Source organism: Equus asinus, chromosome 28 (genome assembly GCF_041296235.1).
Source record: "Equus asinus isolate D_3611 breed Donkey chromosome 28, EquAss-T2T_v2, whole genome shotgun sequence".
Lineage (NCBI taxonomy): Eukaryota > Metazoa > Chordata > Mammalia > Perissodactyla > Equidae > Equus > Equus asinus.
Genome location: NC_091817.1, coordinates 37,566,966 through 37,583,402, shown reverse-complemented (window position 1 = coordinate 37,583,402; position 16,437 = coordinate 37,566,966). Strand labels below are relative to the sequence as shown.

The 16,437-nt window shown below is 40.5% G+C and overlaps 1 protein-coding gene across 4 annotated transcripts in view; it reads right to left on the bottom strand.

Moving 5' to 3' along the window:
* The window catches only part of HYDIN (HYDIN axonemal central pair apparatus protein), a 338,461-nt gene that overhangs the window by 155,270 nt on the left and 166,754 nt on the right, over positions 1-16,437 (bottom strand). For all 4 annotated transcript variants that reach the window (XM_070500558.1, XM_044761259.2, XM_070500554.1 and 1 more), the window contains exons 19-22: positions 13,497-13,735; positions 10,410-10,683; positions 8,481-8,624; positions 3,776-3,919 (exon numbers count right to left, since the gene is read on the bottom strand). In XM_070500558.1, the coding sequence (XP_070356659.1) occupies positions 3,776-3,919; positions 8,481-8,624; positions 10,410-10,683; positions 13,497-13,735 (801 nt within the window). The remainder of the gene's footprint in view (positions 1-3,775; positions 3,920-8,480; positions 8,625-10,409; positions 10,684-13,496; positions 13,736-16,437) is intronic.

The window sequence follows — 16,437 nt, the reverse complement described above, 5'->3', positions numbered from 1 at the left end:
TTTATTTAAAAAATCGTGTTTCAACTAGAGGAAGATTGGCACAGATGTTAGCTCAGGGATAATCTTCTTCAAGCAAAAAGAGGAAAATTGGCAACAGATGTTAGCTGAGAGCCCATCTTCCTCACCAAAAAAAAAAAATCATGTTTGATTTTTTTCTAAAAAGAAAAAACCTGAAAAAATTTTCTTATACAAAATATATTAATCCCAAGATCATGGACTCTGGAGCCAGACTGCTTGGGTTCAAATCCTTGCTCTGCCAGTTACTAGCTCTAGGAACTTATTGCTTGGCCTTCTTAGCCTTCAGTTTCAACAGGGACACTAATAGCACCGACCTCTTTTTAAGAGGATGAAATGAGTTAATATCTAGGTGATATGTTCAGAGCAGTGCCTGGCACACAGTGTATGGTCTACAGATGCCAATTATTACTATTATCCCCTTATAATCAAGAGAAAGGACGGTTCAATATTAAGCAGTTTCAACTTTAGACAATATCTTACTGACACTCAGCTGTAAAAGGCAATGGAATAGCATCTATGCTTCCCCCACACCTCCAAGTTTTTATTGACTATAGCGCTAATTTTAAACAGCTGAGGTTTAAAACATTCTGTTCTGAAATCATAACTGTCAAAGTTGTTTAGGCTCAGTTCTATAGTTAAATGGACTCAGTGTTTACTAACAGTCTTTTCCAAACAGGTTTTTCATTCCTGAATGCCTTATGTGGTTCTTCTTGTGAATGGTTGTATTTCATTGGCAAACTGGTTTTTCAACAAGGGTGCATGAGTGCTGTATTCATTGATTCCTCGAATTCTGAGAGTGTCTGCCTGATACCTTTAGACTCAAAGGACAGTTTGGCTGGTTATAAAATTTGTGGGTCACCCTTTCTTTCCCTCAAAACTCTGTAGCCATTGCTCCGTTGTCCTCTGGCATTGAGTGTCACTGTGGAGAAGTTCAAGGTTAGTCCAGAATCTTCCCTTGATGGGTCTCTTCTTCTCTGTTTAGATGCCATAGAATTCTTTGGTTATCAATAAGACCAATAACTTCACTAAGATATGTCTGCCTGTTGAATATTCTATATCATTGGTCCCAGGACAAGATGTGGACTTATTTTTTTTAAATCTTTAAAAATATGTTTCATTTCTACATTTAAATAGATAAGATAATGAAAAGCATGTGACCTTTGTGCCCATCTCCCCACCTCTTACCCAAGCCAACTATTGCCTTCCCCTGACGTACCAAGATTACAAGTGTCTTGTCTATCCTTGTGCAGATATTATATGGATATGAAATCACATTCATCTATGTATTCCTTTAATTTTTACACATTTAATAGCATCTTATGCACTCTTGCTCTGCATTTTGCTTTTTTCACTGGAAGATGACCCGTCATTGCCTTTAGAGCTGCCTCATTCTTTTTAATAGCTGCATTTTCTTCCACCATAAAATTCTGCCATCATTTATTTAACCAATGTCCTACTGATGGATATTGGCTCCCAGTCTTTTGCTTCTATAATCAATGTTGCAATGAATATCCTGTATATACGTCATCTTGTATATTGTGTCTATGTCTACAAGGTAAATTCCTAGGAGTGGAATAACTAGGTCAAAGGACATGGGCATTTAAAATTTTGATAGCTCTTGCCATGTTGCCTGCCAGTGTATACTTCCCTGACACTGTAGGGAGTGTCTGTTTCCACATGCCCTCCCTAGCACAGAGCACTATCCAATTTTTGCTCTTTGCTAATTTGATAGAAAAAAAAATGTGTTTCACAGTAATTTTAATTTGCATTTCTTTTAATATGATTATACTTGAGCATATTTTTATTTACTTAAGAGCCATTTTATTTTTCTTTGTGTGAAGTCTCTGTTCATTTCTTTTGCCTATTTTTCTATTGGGTTGTTGGTATTTTTCTTGTTGATTTGTAGAAGCTCTTTATTTTTTAAACTATATGTATGCTTTTATTAAAGTTATACATGAAAATAACATAAAAGATCAAACTGTACTACAAGAGTTATTACAAGAAACAGTAGTTCCTCACTCACTGGTATCCCCACAGTCCAGAGGCCCCCATATCTCAATTTGTGTGGTAGGGCTTGTCTACAGAACACTTTCCTTGGGCAGAGAGGGCATGGTCAGGTGGTGGACACACCCCAGATACCAGAGAGTATTCTGGGTGTTGACACTCATGCTAGAAACATTAAATTTCCCTAAATGTTTTGATTAACTTCTCTGGGGAAGATCACTTATCTTTGCCCGTGTTTTTTGTGTGGGGTTGGGTGAGACAGCTGTCCCGTGCACACGGAATCTCTCTATTTTCAGCGCTCTCTCACACTTGTTGCCTCTGAGTCCAGGCTACTTGGGCTGAATGACTCCCACATATTTGCAGCCTCACTGGAGAATTTTCTAGGCTGCAGGTTTTGTGCCTTTTTGTCAACCCACTCCATCCTCATTCTATCTTCTAGAATTTGTTTAAATCTCTCATGATTTGGCTTATACCCATTCTCTTCTCCCTTTATTTTATTGCTCTGGGCTTCTTTCGTTTTGAACATTTCTACTTTTATCTTATTAAGGTTTCAAGGAGGGACGAGAGTGGGTCTAATCCACCCCCAGCTGAGAAAGCTGCTCACGTCTGAATTCTCATGTTCTCATCCATTTGTTTCCCTCTGCTCAGTGAGTTCACTCTTCATCCCCCTTTGAACGCTGGTAGCTCATCTTTTTAAAGTCAGGTCACATCATCTGTAACTTCTTTGAGACTGTGGAGAACTACCTGCTTGTGCTTGTGGTCTTCTTCCTGGCGTGGGTTCCCTTGCAGCAGGTTTTCATCTGCCTCTTGCTTATGATCATTGCCCTCTTTTATTTCTCTCTTCAAAGATCTTGGCTGGTTTTTCCCAGCTCATGCTTGAATGAGACCCACTAAAAAATGGGTGGGGAGGCGCAGGGGAAGGCGGCAGTGCAGTTTACAGCCTCCAGTTGGGTACTGTCTGCAACACCCTCTCACCAAGTGGCTCTGGCCTGTTTCCCTCCAAGACCCATCTCCCTGAGTATGGCTCACAGCAAATCTTAAGTCACCGGCTCCTTCTTCTGAGATCTCGCGATTGCTGCCTGTCCTCCCTTCCTCCTTCATACCACTTCTCCATTAGCTGTCTCCTTAGATGGTGTGTGGATATGGTTTCTCCTTCAATCTTCCTTTCCTACAGCTCTGCAGTGCCGCATGTCCCATGGCCCTGTCTCTTCCACTGGTGTCATCACGCCCAGCAAAGGATCACGGAGATGATTTTGTAGGGATGTTTAGAGAGTGCTGCATCCTGCCGCAGACTGGTGGCCAGGTGGGCTCACAGCCTCCTCCCTCCCCCCAGTTCAGATTTCTCAGTATCTGGAGATGGGCTGGCTGGTTTAGAGACTGGGCTTGGGCTATTTCCTCGTTCCCATGAGTGTGAAGTTTTGGTCGGATTTGAGGGAGGGGATTTAAAAGATCTGTACTCTCATTAGTGGGAAGTCACTGTTTTCTAAAGATCAGCTTCATTATAAAGTGCAGGCATGAGAGGGTTATCACAAGGAGGCAGAGTTCTTACATCGTGACTAATAGTTTTCCTACTGATCGATACTGGAATTTATTTACAATTCATTTTAAATTTTCTGTATTTTTTCCTCCTTGTTGCCTAGGGTCTTTGTATTTTTCTGGACTGAAATTTAGGTAGTGTACTGATATTATTCTCTTCCTGTTTCACACACACCACTCCCCCAGGACCTCGTTAGGACAGCCATCTGTCAGTTACCTCGGGAGTTAAGGGCAGTGGGGATTTATCAGTTTCACAGATGAAGAAGGGGCCTCTTGTCGAGAGCAACACATTCACGGGCAGCGTGGAAACGTTCTTCATGACCAAGGGCTGGTAATCAGGTTGCAGGACAGTGTTAGGTTTCTGCAAAAAAGGAAAAAGAGGAAACAAATCAAGTTACGGCAAACGTGGTAAGGCTTTAGGAACAAGAGTCTCGAATTCATTGTTAATGAATTAGCGTTTCTCCCTCTCCCTTTGTCTCTGTCTGTGTCTGTCTCTCCACAAATTTTTTCCCTTGCAGAGATTTAGATAAATCATTTGGAATGTATGGCGGACAACTGAGAAGTGAACCTACATAAGCCAGAAAACACAGATTTGATTTCTTACTTTCTTGTTAAAAAAAAAAAACACCTATACAAGCCAGGCCTCTGGCTAGAACTATTACCGTAGAAGTTTCCACAGTGTCATAAACAAAGTCTAATAAACTAGCGTTAGCTTGCGGAAGAACCCAGGTATTATTATAATGAATAAACCATTTTTTCCTTACATGATATTTTTCCATGCTTAAAATACCCAATTTACAAATCTACTAATCTTGTTATATTGACAAATGCTCATAACTGTTTCTTGTAAATTTTTCCTGATACCACCAGGATAGTTGGTTGAGAAGCATCTTTTCACTCTGCTAGACATATCAAATTTAATTTTTCAACTGGAGATAGCATCAGAAATGGATCCTGAGCTGGCAGTTTCTGGTCAGACTGGATTTCTCTTCTTCTGATGTTGGGGTCCACATTATTTCTTGTGTGCCCTGGAAAGGGGGTCTTTTAATATCAGCAGGAGGTGACCAGAAGGCCCAACCTGTGGCCCCTAAAGAGAACCCCCCTTCAGTCATTGCCTGGCTCTTACAGCAACTCTAGCCTGTTCTTCCAGGCCTCTTTGTTTCAATTTTCTTTTGCTCCCTGCTCTGATTTCAGTGAAATCCTCCTGATTCCATATTTTGATCTGACCCTGTCTCTGCTTCTTTGTCCAGCACTGTCTTCCTTCTGTGGTTTCTGGGTCCCCTGGTTCCGAGCAAGCTTGGTTGACCAGTGTCCACCACGTCTTAGTCAGTCCAGGCTGCCGTAACAAGTATCATAGACTGGGTGTTTTAATCCACAGACATTTATGTCTCACAGTTCTGGAGGCTGGGAAGTCCAAGATCAAGATGGCAGCATATCTAGTGTCTGCTGAGGGCCCGTTTCCTGGCTTGTAGATGGCCATCTTCTCACTGTGTCCTCACATGGCTGAGAGAGATTCTCCCTCTTGCCTCTTCTTATAAGGGCACTAATCCCATTCATGAGGGCTTCACCTTCATGACCTCATTACCACCCAAAGGCTCCGCCTCCAACATCATCACATTAGGCACGAGGGCTTCAACAAGTGAATTTTGGGGACACAAACATTCAGTCCATAATAGTTAGCTCGAGCCTCCTGCCTCAGTTGTACTCCACCAGCCTCCTGTGCACTCCCAAAGTTCTTTCAGGGGTTCGGTCTGGCACTTACCATGAGATGCCAGCCACCGCTTCCCTCCTTCTAACCCAGTACTATGGGGATCGCATTCACCTTGCATTTGCAGGTTGCATATTACAGTTTGGGGGAGGGATGAAGCAGTACTTTGGGGCCATTAACAAAGGCTGCATGGAGAACTGTCCACCCAGTGACCTTCCCCTGGCTGCTGTGTCACTGCAGGTAGCTTTGAAGTGAAGAAGCCACACTTGGTTGGTTTTGGCAAGAGGCCATTTAGAGGCCAGTGGTGAGAAGGAGTCGATGCACCGAGCACCGATTCTATTTTAAAATGACCCCATCTCTCTGGGTTGTCTGTCTCCCCAGCTATCAGGAGACAGAATTCGCTGCTGGACTTCATGAAGCAAACTGGCTGCTAGTTTCAGTTGACCTTTTCAATTCCATAGAGATGTGGTTTCATCTCCGTGGTCTATCAATGGTACAATAGTTATAAAGTAGCTCAAATCTGAGGAAATGGTTATGGAAAATTCTCCCCATAGGCAGGGCTGGTATCATTATGGTCTAATGTACTAAATCGGATACACTGCCTGGAGCTGAAAACAAGGATACGGAACAGATAATTGGGTGTTATATAATTAAATCTGAATACCGAGACCTAACAGGTCTCTTTCACACGCTGGGTGATGCAGGTACATTTCTTCATTGTCCCTGATATGGATTAAATGCGAACAGGAAATGAACAATAAAAAATACAGAAGGTGGACAGATTTCAAATGTGATATCCGGGGAAAGGAGAGAAGGGCAAAACCAAACAGGGAGTTGTGACTCAATTCACTTTTTAATTCAATAAGTCACTGCCATATTCAAAATATTTGCTATTTTATTCTAGTGATAAATTCAAACAATAGACATTCAAACAAGCATATGTGTGTGTGTGTGTCTTTAAAATAAGGCTTAATGATATAAAGAGAAGAAAAGGAACACTACCCACACATTTATATGAGTGTTTAAGGGCTTCGAAAAAATCTAATAAGAAACTAAGCTGCATATTTAACATATACTGTAATGTCTTGCACAGAATAACTATTCAATAAATATTCACTGAATTTTCTTTGAATAGATACATTTAGAGAAAATATGAAAAAATTCAGTGTAGCTCTCACCAATAAATATCTTTCCCGATTACTTAAAAAAGGAAGAATTTAAAAAAGAGCAATGAGGGCTTAATAACTGTAGCAGGAATTCTTGAAGTATTTTCTTTCATACGTCTCATGGAGCTTGTCACAGTTGGTTTAGCATCCTGTAACTGAAACCCTACTCTCCTTCTTCCATGCCTACGTTCCCTGCTAGTCTGCTAAGCCAGGGTTTTGCTGTGTCTTTGCTGCCCAATACACTGTAAGTGCTCAAAAATTATTTGTTGATTTGAATTGAACTTGTCCATCTCACCTCGCCTACTCGACTATAAGCTTCCTTATTCATCTCCTAGCAGAGCACGTTGTCTATGGTGGGTGCTCAATAGATATTTATTTAATATAAATAAAGTATGACAGAATCCACTACCAGAATAACTGGTCTCGAACATTCTCCTACGAGCCTCCAGGTAATGCAAGGAGCCCTGGTGTATTCCTGCATGACTGTGAGGCACTGCCACACCCCGTCCTTTTGTAGGATAGGACACTGTCTCAAGACTTAGCTTTCAGTATGTATCTCCCACACTATGGGACAATGGCTTACTTAATGCTTGGTCCTCCTGGTCAGCTGTGAGATTCACCAGGGAGGGACTATTCCTGCTGTTGTGTTCCTAGTGCGCAGCACAGTGCCCGGCACATGGGAGGCCTTAATAAATGTCCCACTCAGCAGCCAGCGTGACTGAATGAATAAATCTGACCATGTCACTCCTCTCCCTCCCTGGAGCCCTCTGAGGCCAGCCCACAACAAAACCCAAAGGCTAGAACATGCCTTCCAGTCATGCTACACTCATCTGGCCCCTGCTCACTTCTCTAGATGGACCTCATGTCATTCTTTGCACTTTCTCTGTCTAAGGTGGGCTTTCGGTTCTATACACTCACTAAGCTCTTTCCTAACTCAGGCCCTTCGCACGTGCTGTTCCCTCTGCCTACCATTCTCTCTCCCTGCCTTGTTCCAGACTAATTTCTATTTTTCCTTCAAGTCTCAACTTGAGGCACTTGCTCAAGTCTAGGACCCCATGGACAAAGAAGGCCATGTCTCCTGAGACATGCTCTCGTAGCACCTTATACCTCTTCTTCCTAGCACTGTTTAGAATTGTATTTTAAATAACTACATTTTAACAATTTATTTACAGTCTGTAACCTCGACCAGTCTCTTAGCTTTAACTACATCTGGTTGGTTCGCCAGATTTTCAGCACCAGGACAGTCCTCAACTCAGAAGAGACATTCCATACATATCTGCCTTGAATGGTAAGTAATTCTATGATGGAAGTCTGCCTGGGGTTCGGTCAAGTCCTCCTGTGATGTCTCCCTGACTTCCTCACCATCTCGCCCCTGCCCTCAGTAGCAGTCATCCCCATCTCTCCCCTGTTCTCTGCCTCCTCCATTTATTGCTTGCCCTTAATGGGCACATAAAGTTATGGACATTTATAGCCATATAAATCAAAGTGTGAACCAAATAGTTTAAGCTGATTATTCTCAAGCAGTGTTAGGTGACCTACATAATAGCTTGTATCTCAGTTTCCTCATGTGCATCATGAGAATGATAACAGAACCTAGATTATTGTGAGGGACAACTGGGAAAATGCATGTAACAAATAGGGCTTGATGCTCAGCATACATGCCAATCAATCAGTGGTAGCTGTTCTTACTGATTATTATAATTACCAATAATTCTACTCCAACCTTTTCTATACTATGATGTTTATTTTACTAGTTAGAGTAAAATGATCAACTAAAGTGTATTTTCAGTGTACTGGAATATCCCTTCACTTTGGTCTTACCCATCAGGAATGATGGAAGTAGGATTTCCATAGCAATTTACATTTCAAAGGAACATAGGTTTAGATTCAGAATTTTTGGTTGAACGTGTATTGGCCTCTGGAGCTTAAAACAACCTGGCTGGGTGTGAGGGTAACAGGCTTCCTATTAATTTAGCTTCCAAAATGAAAATGTGAACATGCTGACCCCTGGTTGGAGCACGCAGCCTCCCCAGCACAGCCCCACTGACCTTCTCCAGTCGGTATAGGAGCTGCTTGGTGGAGAGCTGGATAAGTGGAGACACAAACTCACAGATGATGTTCACAGCCATCAGCAAGCTCCTCTCCCTTTGGGCCCCGATGATGGCGTGGCAGACCAGCTTTTCTTTGACTATCTGCAGATGAGATACATCCATATCTCAGAAAACTTAATTCTCAACAATCAGCAAACTGATTCTCAACTACCTGTCTGGGGATACCAGAAAAGAGTTCATTTTTCTAAATAGTGCCTTTCAGGGATCGCTCTCTGTCACAAAGTCTGATGGGTTAAATATGTCCTGGATGGATCCTGTGTCTATTTCTGACTGCTCCTGAGGACACAATCAATTTACATTCAGTTCAACCAATATATATATGGAAGATGTACTATGTATCATGGCTGTTAGCGACTGGACATACAAAACAGTGATGGACAAGGTGGATGAAATCCTTCATGGACTTCATTGGTAGCTACACGATTTCTTATCAAGCTAGTTAGAAACGGTGGCTGGAAAAATTGTGCCTTTCGTACTTGAATATTTAAAAATCATGCCACAGAAACTAATATTTCTTTGGACCCGAGAGGCCCAGATTTTTATAAAGTAGAAATGACCCAAAGTGAATTTATATCACGAATAGCTTGTATTGAAGAGTACTCAGGTTTCAGACGTTGATGAATTCAAGTCTCTTCTCAATTATGTAGATAACTTGGAAGAACATTCAGGGAAGCTTTTAGTAAAGATTAAACTGAATTTAGAACCCCAGGAGCTCAGATTTAACCCCTTTAAAAATATGGTTAACTCTTGATAGCGACATTGTGAATGTGCTCCTGCAAGAGGCTGTCCATGTCTTGAGATGAGGGGCTGCATTCCATTCATCTTTGCATCCTTAGTGCCTAGCATGGTGTTTGTCATGTGGTACACACTCAACAAAAGTTGGCTGAACCCCTGAATAACACAGAGGAAGAGTATGTTATATACTCCAGAATAGGAAACAACTTTTTTTTTTTGTGGTGAGGATGTGTTTTACCTGAAAATGCTTTGTGAAGAAACGATTAAAAGAAATAAAGTGCAATCTGTGACCCTAGAGGAGCTAGGCAATGGACCAGCTTCTCCATCTTGTCTGTTGGGAGACAAATTTCTTATTGTTTCCTATTTCATGAGGAGAAAGTTGTGTATCACCTCCTAATTAGGTGACACCAGCAGAAGCTCAGGCAAGCATCATTTCTTATTCACAAAGTCTGCATTTGTGAGGTAGAAGAAGCTTGTAAGTGATTCCAGAAGTTTCCGTTAGGTTTTTGATGGTTTCCAATCTCCACAATCTCCAGGAGGAAATAGGAATAAACAGACATGTGATTTGGATCTGTTTTAATGTTAAGCAGAATGGTGATAATATCAATAAGAACAGCACATCAGAGTTGCTGAAGATAAATTCAGCTTTTTTATTGGTACATAAAAAGATGATGATTATAAATGTGATGCTGTTGTGTCAGGCTGGGAGGGGAAGGAACCAGGGATGTCCCAATGCCTGGATAGGAGAGGCAGCTAAGAGTGTCTGTAGAAACATCCTTTTTGAATAAATATGAACTGAATACTGCTAAGCGTTAATAAGAGGCTTAGCATTGGCTGAACGCTGGGTGTCCTTCTACTGGATGCTTGCTGGCTGGTCACTGTCGACCCCGGGGATGAGAACCCAACTTTAAATGGCATTTTAAGGTTAGGTTCATGGTAGCTGTAGAAAAAAACAAAACTGATCAGAGCTGAACCTTGAAAGCAATGATCGCTGCCATGGTAACTCAGCGCTGTATGAAATCCTTGAGAAACCACATCTTTCCTTCAGATAAATGTCAAGGGACTCTCCTAAGAAATAGAGAGAAGATTTATTTAGGAGAAAAATAGCCTCTAAATGTGCTGTCCTCTTACCCTGGGAGTAGCAGAATAGCCTTCGAGTATCACATCAATTGTCTGGCCTGGGTATAGCTCCATCCTGATGGGGTGGAGCTGAAACACGGGGCTTTGGGAATTCCTAGGCTCCTGGGAGCAGTGGGGCTGGGGCTGGCTCTTAGCAAGTCCCTTCTTAGCCAGGCCCTTCTTGTTCAGCTTGTGCTGGGGACAGAAATCTTCGTTCATCCAGAACAACTGTTGGGCCCGACGTCCCTTGTTAGTCAACTTGAAGCGGTAATAATAGGTGTCTAGGCTGGAAAAGAGGAAGCAGGAATTGAGAGGACTCAGCGTCACGGTGTTCTGTTCAGCTCTATACCCTTGGGATTTACTCCTCTGAAAGTATGTAAAAAGTGACAAATGAAATATACATTATTTTAAAAAAAATTTAGGAAGGATAAATCATGGTGCTACTAGGAGCTACCACAGTAATGGGACAAAGCAGACTTCATAGACTTGGGTTAGGGACCTGGATTGGTTCCTGAGTTGCCATCACCAGGGAAGGGGCTGTGGGAAAGCGTCCCCACCCATCCTCGCTCTTTCCCGGCAGGTCAAGCACACCACAGAACATCTACAGTTCATGTGAAAACCACTCTGATGTGAAATGGTTCTGAGGAGTGAAAGGAGGGCAAAAACACCTACTGGAGGAGAAGTATATTTCAAACTGCGCTGAGTAAGTTTCCACTGACTGAGTGAAATGTCTTGTGGTAGGCTCAATTTGAAGGGAACTTGGAGGAGAAACAACACATATCTTCCAAGCCTTACCAGAGGTCAAGGGGACTGTAAGGGGCCAGAACACCACCTGGACTGGTCATTTTTCTCAGACTAATGTGCTTTAAAGATGCTGCTAGCTCATTTATTCATTCGGCTATTCCACAAATATGTATTAAGGACCTCTTGATTGTCTGGCTCTTTGCCAGACACTGGGATTTCTAAGATCTTGGAGATGAGTCAAATGTGTGTGTGCGTGTGTGTGTGTGTTTTACTGATTTATAAGCTTACTTTAAAATATTTTTTTCAGGGAGAAAATTCATCTAAGGACTGTTTTTTAATGTTTTAAATTTGATTAGGCTTTGAGATTTCATTCTTTCTATTCCTCATCAGGAAATGACATCTATCTAATGAGTAGTTGAAACATCAGATAGGTAATAAGAAAGAGTATTTGCCAGTTGTCAAGCGTAACCATTTCTATCTAATTATGCATTCACAGAGTATGCTTATTGGAGTCTGTACTCTGTAGTTTGACTTCATGGCTAAGAGTAGGCTTTGTGGAGAACTAATAAATAATAGAAACTGTTTATAAACTAGGCAGGGTCTGTGTTACTTATTCACACTATATCTTTCAATCATCCCAGCAACCCAGTAATAATAAGTATATTTACTCTCGTTTTATAGATGAAGAAATAGAAGCTCTAAAAATTTAAGGGAGTTGCCCAAAAACATGCAATCAGAAGAAGTGGCATATGGGTATTTCTTTAGACTCTTATGCCCAAAAAGTTGGCAAACCTTTTCTCTAAAGGGCTGAATAATAAATATTTTAGACATTTTGGGTGACACGGTCTGTCACAACTATTCACTTCTCCATCATACTGTGAAAGAAGCCATAGAAAATATATATACACGAATGGGCATGGCTGTCTTTCAATAAAACTTTATTTATAGAAACAGGTAGTGGGCTTCAGTTTGCCCATCCCTGCTTTTGAGGATTCTTCTGCAGGTTTCTGGTATCATGGTTTTACGTCAAAAAGAGTAACAAGAGGGTTTAGGCACAGGAGAAGTTGGCAGCTAAAAGCTACGGTTTGCTTCTATATTCACAGAAAACTATTAGCTAACTCTCTAATTCCAGGCAAGTGTCAGACTATCCTTTGGGACTATTCAGCACTATTTGTAGATTAAGGAGAACACGTAATTAAGTCTGGTTTGCAGCATATTGTTTTCTATAATTATATTTGAGTGCACTTAACAAAGAAATTTGGAAATAGAAACAGGGTATACAATATGAAAATTCCTTTGCTTATGGCCAACAGACAGGCAGAGAGCAGCGTCTTTATATCTAGTTGACACAAAAACCGTAATTGGATGCTCCTCTGAAAACATGCAATTCATCTAGCTAACTTGCCTCTTAATTCCTATTGGTTTGTGGTATTTTCAATCAAATGCCATGTTTTGTAGATGGAGCAGAGGAAAGGAGGTGTGGATGGGCTTGTGCGAGGCTCCTAACTGATTTTTGTCAGGCACATCTTCTCTAAGCACAATGTGTCCCTCTTGGTTTCAGGGCCTGTTAGACCAGATGGCAGGAGCACTCTTTTGAGATCTGTTCACAGTATTTCAAAGGACAGGCCAAATTCAACTGGGCCCCGAGAGTCGAAGAGTGACAGCTGCGTGACTTTTCTGAGGAACTACAAACAAATCACACATATCCTCCACGGTTAGCATTCAAACCTCATACATTTTTAGAGTCACGTTTAGATCGTTCTGCTCAGAGGTGTCTATACTGTACCACCTTTTATTTAAATATTTAGACTCTCTAGCTTTTTGGGTGGAGTCGTTTGCAACCATCTCAATTGTTTGTGCTATCATGGGAGGCAAGCAGAGGACATGGTACCAAAAAAATTACTGGTCTTGCAATACATGATAAGATACATTTGCAATAAATTTTTACATTCCTAGATATACTCTACTTAGGTTACCACTAAGATGCATCTATTTTCCACATTCATGGAGAAGGATTAGCAGTGTATTGGAATCAAAGAGGAGACATCATGGTAGAGATTCTAAATTTGTCACAGGAAAGCCACTACAACTTGAGAGAAGAATGCACTTCCTAGGAAGCATCTCTTCTCTAGTGTAGAGGGACACAGCTTGGAGAATGTCACCAAGCTATGACTACGAAGTTTCTTCTTGTGGCTGATGGACCCATCTGGAGGGGGAAAAGTGAAGATGGGAAAAGTGGGGGTGCTCAGGAGGCTAGTTCTAGGTACTTAAAAATAATTTTCCAAAGTAGAAGTGATGCTCAGCTTATACAACATATGTGATATCTAGAAAAATTGCTCCATAATATTTCCCTACCTAAAATGTGCTCCCAAATTGAGTTCTGGAGCAAAGGGCTTATCGGAAACAATGGTGGAACCAATTCCTGAAGCCAGGACAGGAATCCGGTAGGTGTTGCTGTTTTCAATGTCCAAAACGACTGTGTCTTTGAATGTCAGTATGTCATTCAGGTTGGCGGTCAGTGTCAGTTGAACATCAGTTTCCGGGGGAACCATGCCTTCACTGGGTTCAATCGTCCAAAGGGACTTTTTGTGTGCCTGCAACACAAGACTACAAGTTAACAGTGAAGATATTCTTGGCTTTTCGTTCTGCACATGTCAAAGCCCTCTATACTTCAAATAGCTGGCACTGCAGAACTCAACATCAGAGATAAACATTATTTTTTCAAATCAAGGCAGCTGGGTGTTTGTTGGCTTTTCTTTTTTTTCAAAAAGCAATCTGATTCTGAAGAGCAAACCTACAATTCTACTTCTGAATGCTCTGTGAAGATTCTTTACATCTCTTTCTCAAGATGACAGCCCAGTTCTCTAACAAGCTTATACTAATTATCCGCTCTAATCTCCAGATTCTGAGATACCAACAGAAGGTACAACGTCCTTCCTGGAATTTGGAATTTTTAAAAGAAATGTCTTTCAAGTGCAAAGTTTCTATGATGTTATAGTGAGGACGAACAGCTTTCATCAATGAACACAATATAGGAAGTTCTCTTGATTTCTACTATTTCATAATAGTCAACAGAGTTTCATTTGCTAAAATTCTGAACTTATTTGAAACATATGAAAGGACTAAATTAGAGTTGAAAGTGACTCCCACCAATCTGTTCCCTTTAACTGATTAGACCCTCAGAGCTCACTCCCTTCTTTCCTTAAGGTCTTTGGCCAAACAATACCTCTCAACGAAGCCCACTCTGACTATTAAATGTTAAATTGCAGACCTTCCCCCAGCACTCCTGATCCTCTTTACCCTTTTCTATTTTCTCCCCTTAGTACTTCTCATCTTCTAACACAGGGCATAATTGACTTATCTATTGGGCTTGTCTGTCTCTTTGCACTAGGATAGAAGCTCTCCATAGAAGGGATTTTTGTCTTTTTTGTTCTTGTTGGTATTGTACACTGATCTATCCCCAGCATCTACAACCATGCCTGGTACATAGTAGGTGCTTAATAAATATTTGATAAACTAACCAATGCATCTGCCCTTTAATCAAACCCTTTGATGTTAGAGAACTCATTTCTCATCTAAGGTAACTTATTCCAGGTTTTAACAACTCAAACTATTAGATATCTCTTCCTTACATTAAGTAGAAGTATATATTTTTTGGATCTTCCATACATTGGTATTTGGTCCACTCCCTTGGAGCGAAACAGAATAAATTGAATCTCCCTCTTTTGTGTAAAAGTCTTTCAAATCTTGCATCCCAGCTTTAGAATAAAATGTCATATGGCACAATCAGGCTCCAAAGTGAGTTGAAAATTTGGTTAAGTTCTCAAATTATAAAAAATGACTCATAATATAAGCACTTTATTTAATCTAAAAATACAAATTCTGCTTCTTTGATGGTAATCTATCTATTTTCTAAGGCTGCTCTTAAGATTTTTCTCCTTGTATTTAATTGTTTGTAGGGCAGGTTCACTATAAGGTGTCTAGTTATGGGTTTATTTGCATATCCTGCTTTGAATTTGGTATGTTTCTAGAATCTGTGGTTTGACATCTTTTATTTCTGAAAAATTCTTCGCTGTTATCTGTTTAAATAGTTTCTGCCTCATTCTCCTTCTGCTGTCCTTGTACTACTTCACTTATATACATGTATGACTTTCCTAATGTATCCTCTCTGTCTCAGCCTCTCATCTGCATTTTCCATTCTTTTGCTCTCTGTGCTTCATTTTGGATGATTTCTTCCAAGCTATTTTCCAATTCACCAATTCTTTCTTCAGCTATGTGTAATTCACTGTTATACACACCTATTATGGTCTTAATTTTGTTTTTTGTACTTTGAATTCAGGTTTTATTGTTCATAATTTGTACACATTTTTCAGCCTGAGATCTTTTAAAATTCTGATTATGACATTTGACTTATTAGCTACTCCTCCTAGTCATCTGCAAATTTGATAAGCAAATTGTTTTTTAGACTTTCCAAGTAAATGTAGCAAATACATATTCAGTGGTTCTGAGGTCCAAGCGTTGTGGGAGACACAAAAACGTCCAAAGCACATTTCCTGTCCCCAAGGAGCTGACAGTGATGACATTCAGGGAGACCGTGTAAACAACAAAAATGCAAGTCAGAAGGAGGCTGGGCTGAAAGTGCTTCAGAGAAATTTAAAGAACAAGATGCTTTTCCAGAGCAGAGGATATTGAAACCTTTTGACTGTATGACAAATGTACCAGACATGTTCTTTTTTCTCCAAATGAGAAATTGGGCTTAGTTATCAGCTGGTGTGATCCCTAATTGTATTATGCTATTGATTAATAAAATCCAAATTTATTCGACTATAATTTCATATGTAAACAATTATCTCAGAATTAACAAAAAGCATCATATCCCTCTTTTGATTGCTATATCATTTAAATCAATTCTGACAGTCCTGTTTTATTTGGGGGAACAAATTACTCAGAAATACTTATAAGGATTAATATGCAAAGAAAATACTTAGTGATGACCAACAATGCATTGGGAAAGGCTGAAAAAAGAAGAGATGTAGAGATCCATTTACAAACTTCCAGGACAATAACTGAGAGGCAAAGCCAAACTTTCCGCTTCATCAGAAAAGAGTTTGATTATTCCCTCGTGAATCTTCTTGGCTCCTCACACTCTTCTGAGTATGGAAGCTCAGAAGAAGCCCTCTAAAGAAAAGCACATAGAGAAAAACAGTAACTGAAAAACAAATGTAAAATATACTCTGTGGGCTGGATTTGAGAGGGCATTTCAGTCCAAAATTATCCCTCCTCCATTTAATTTCTC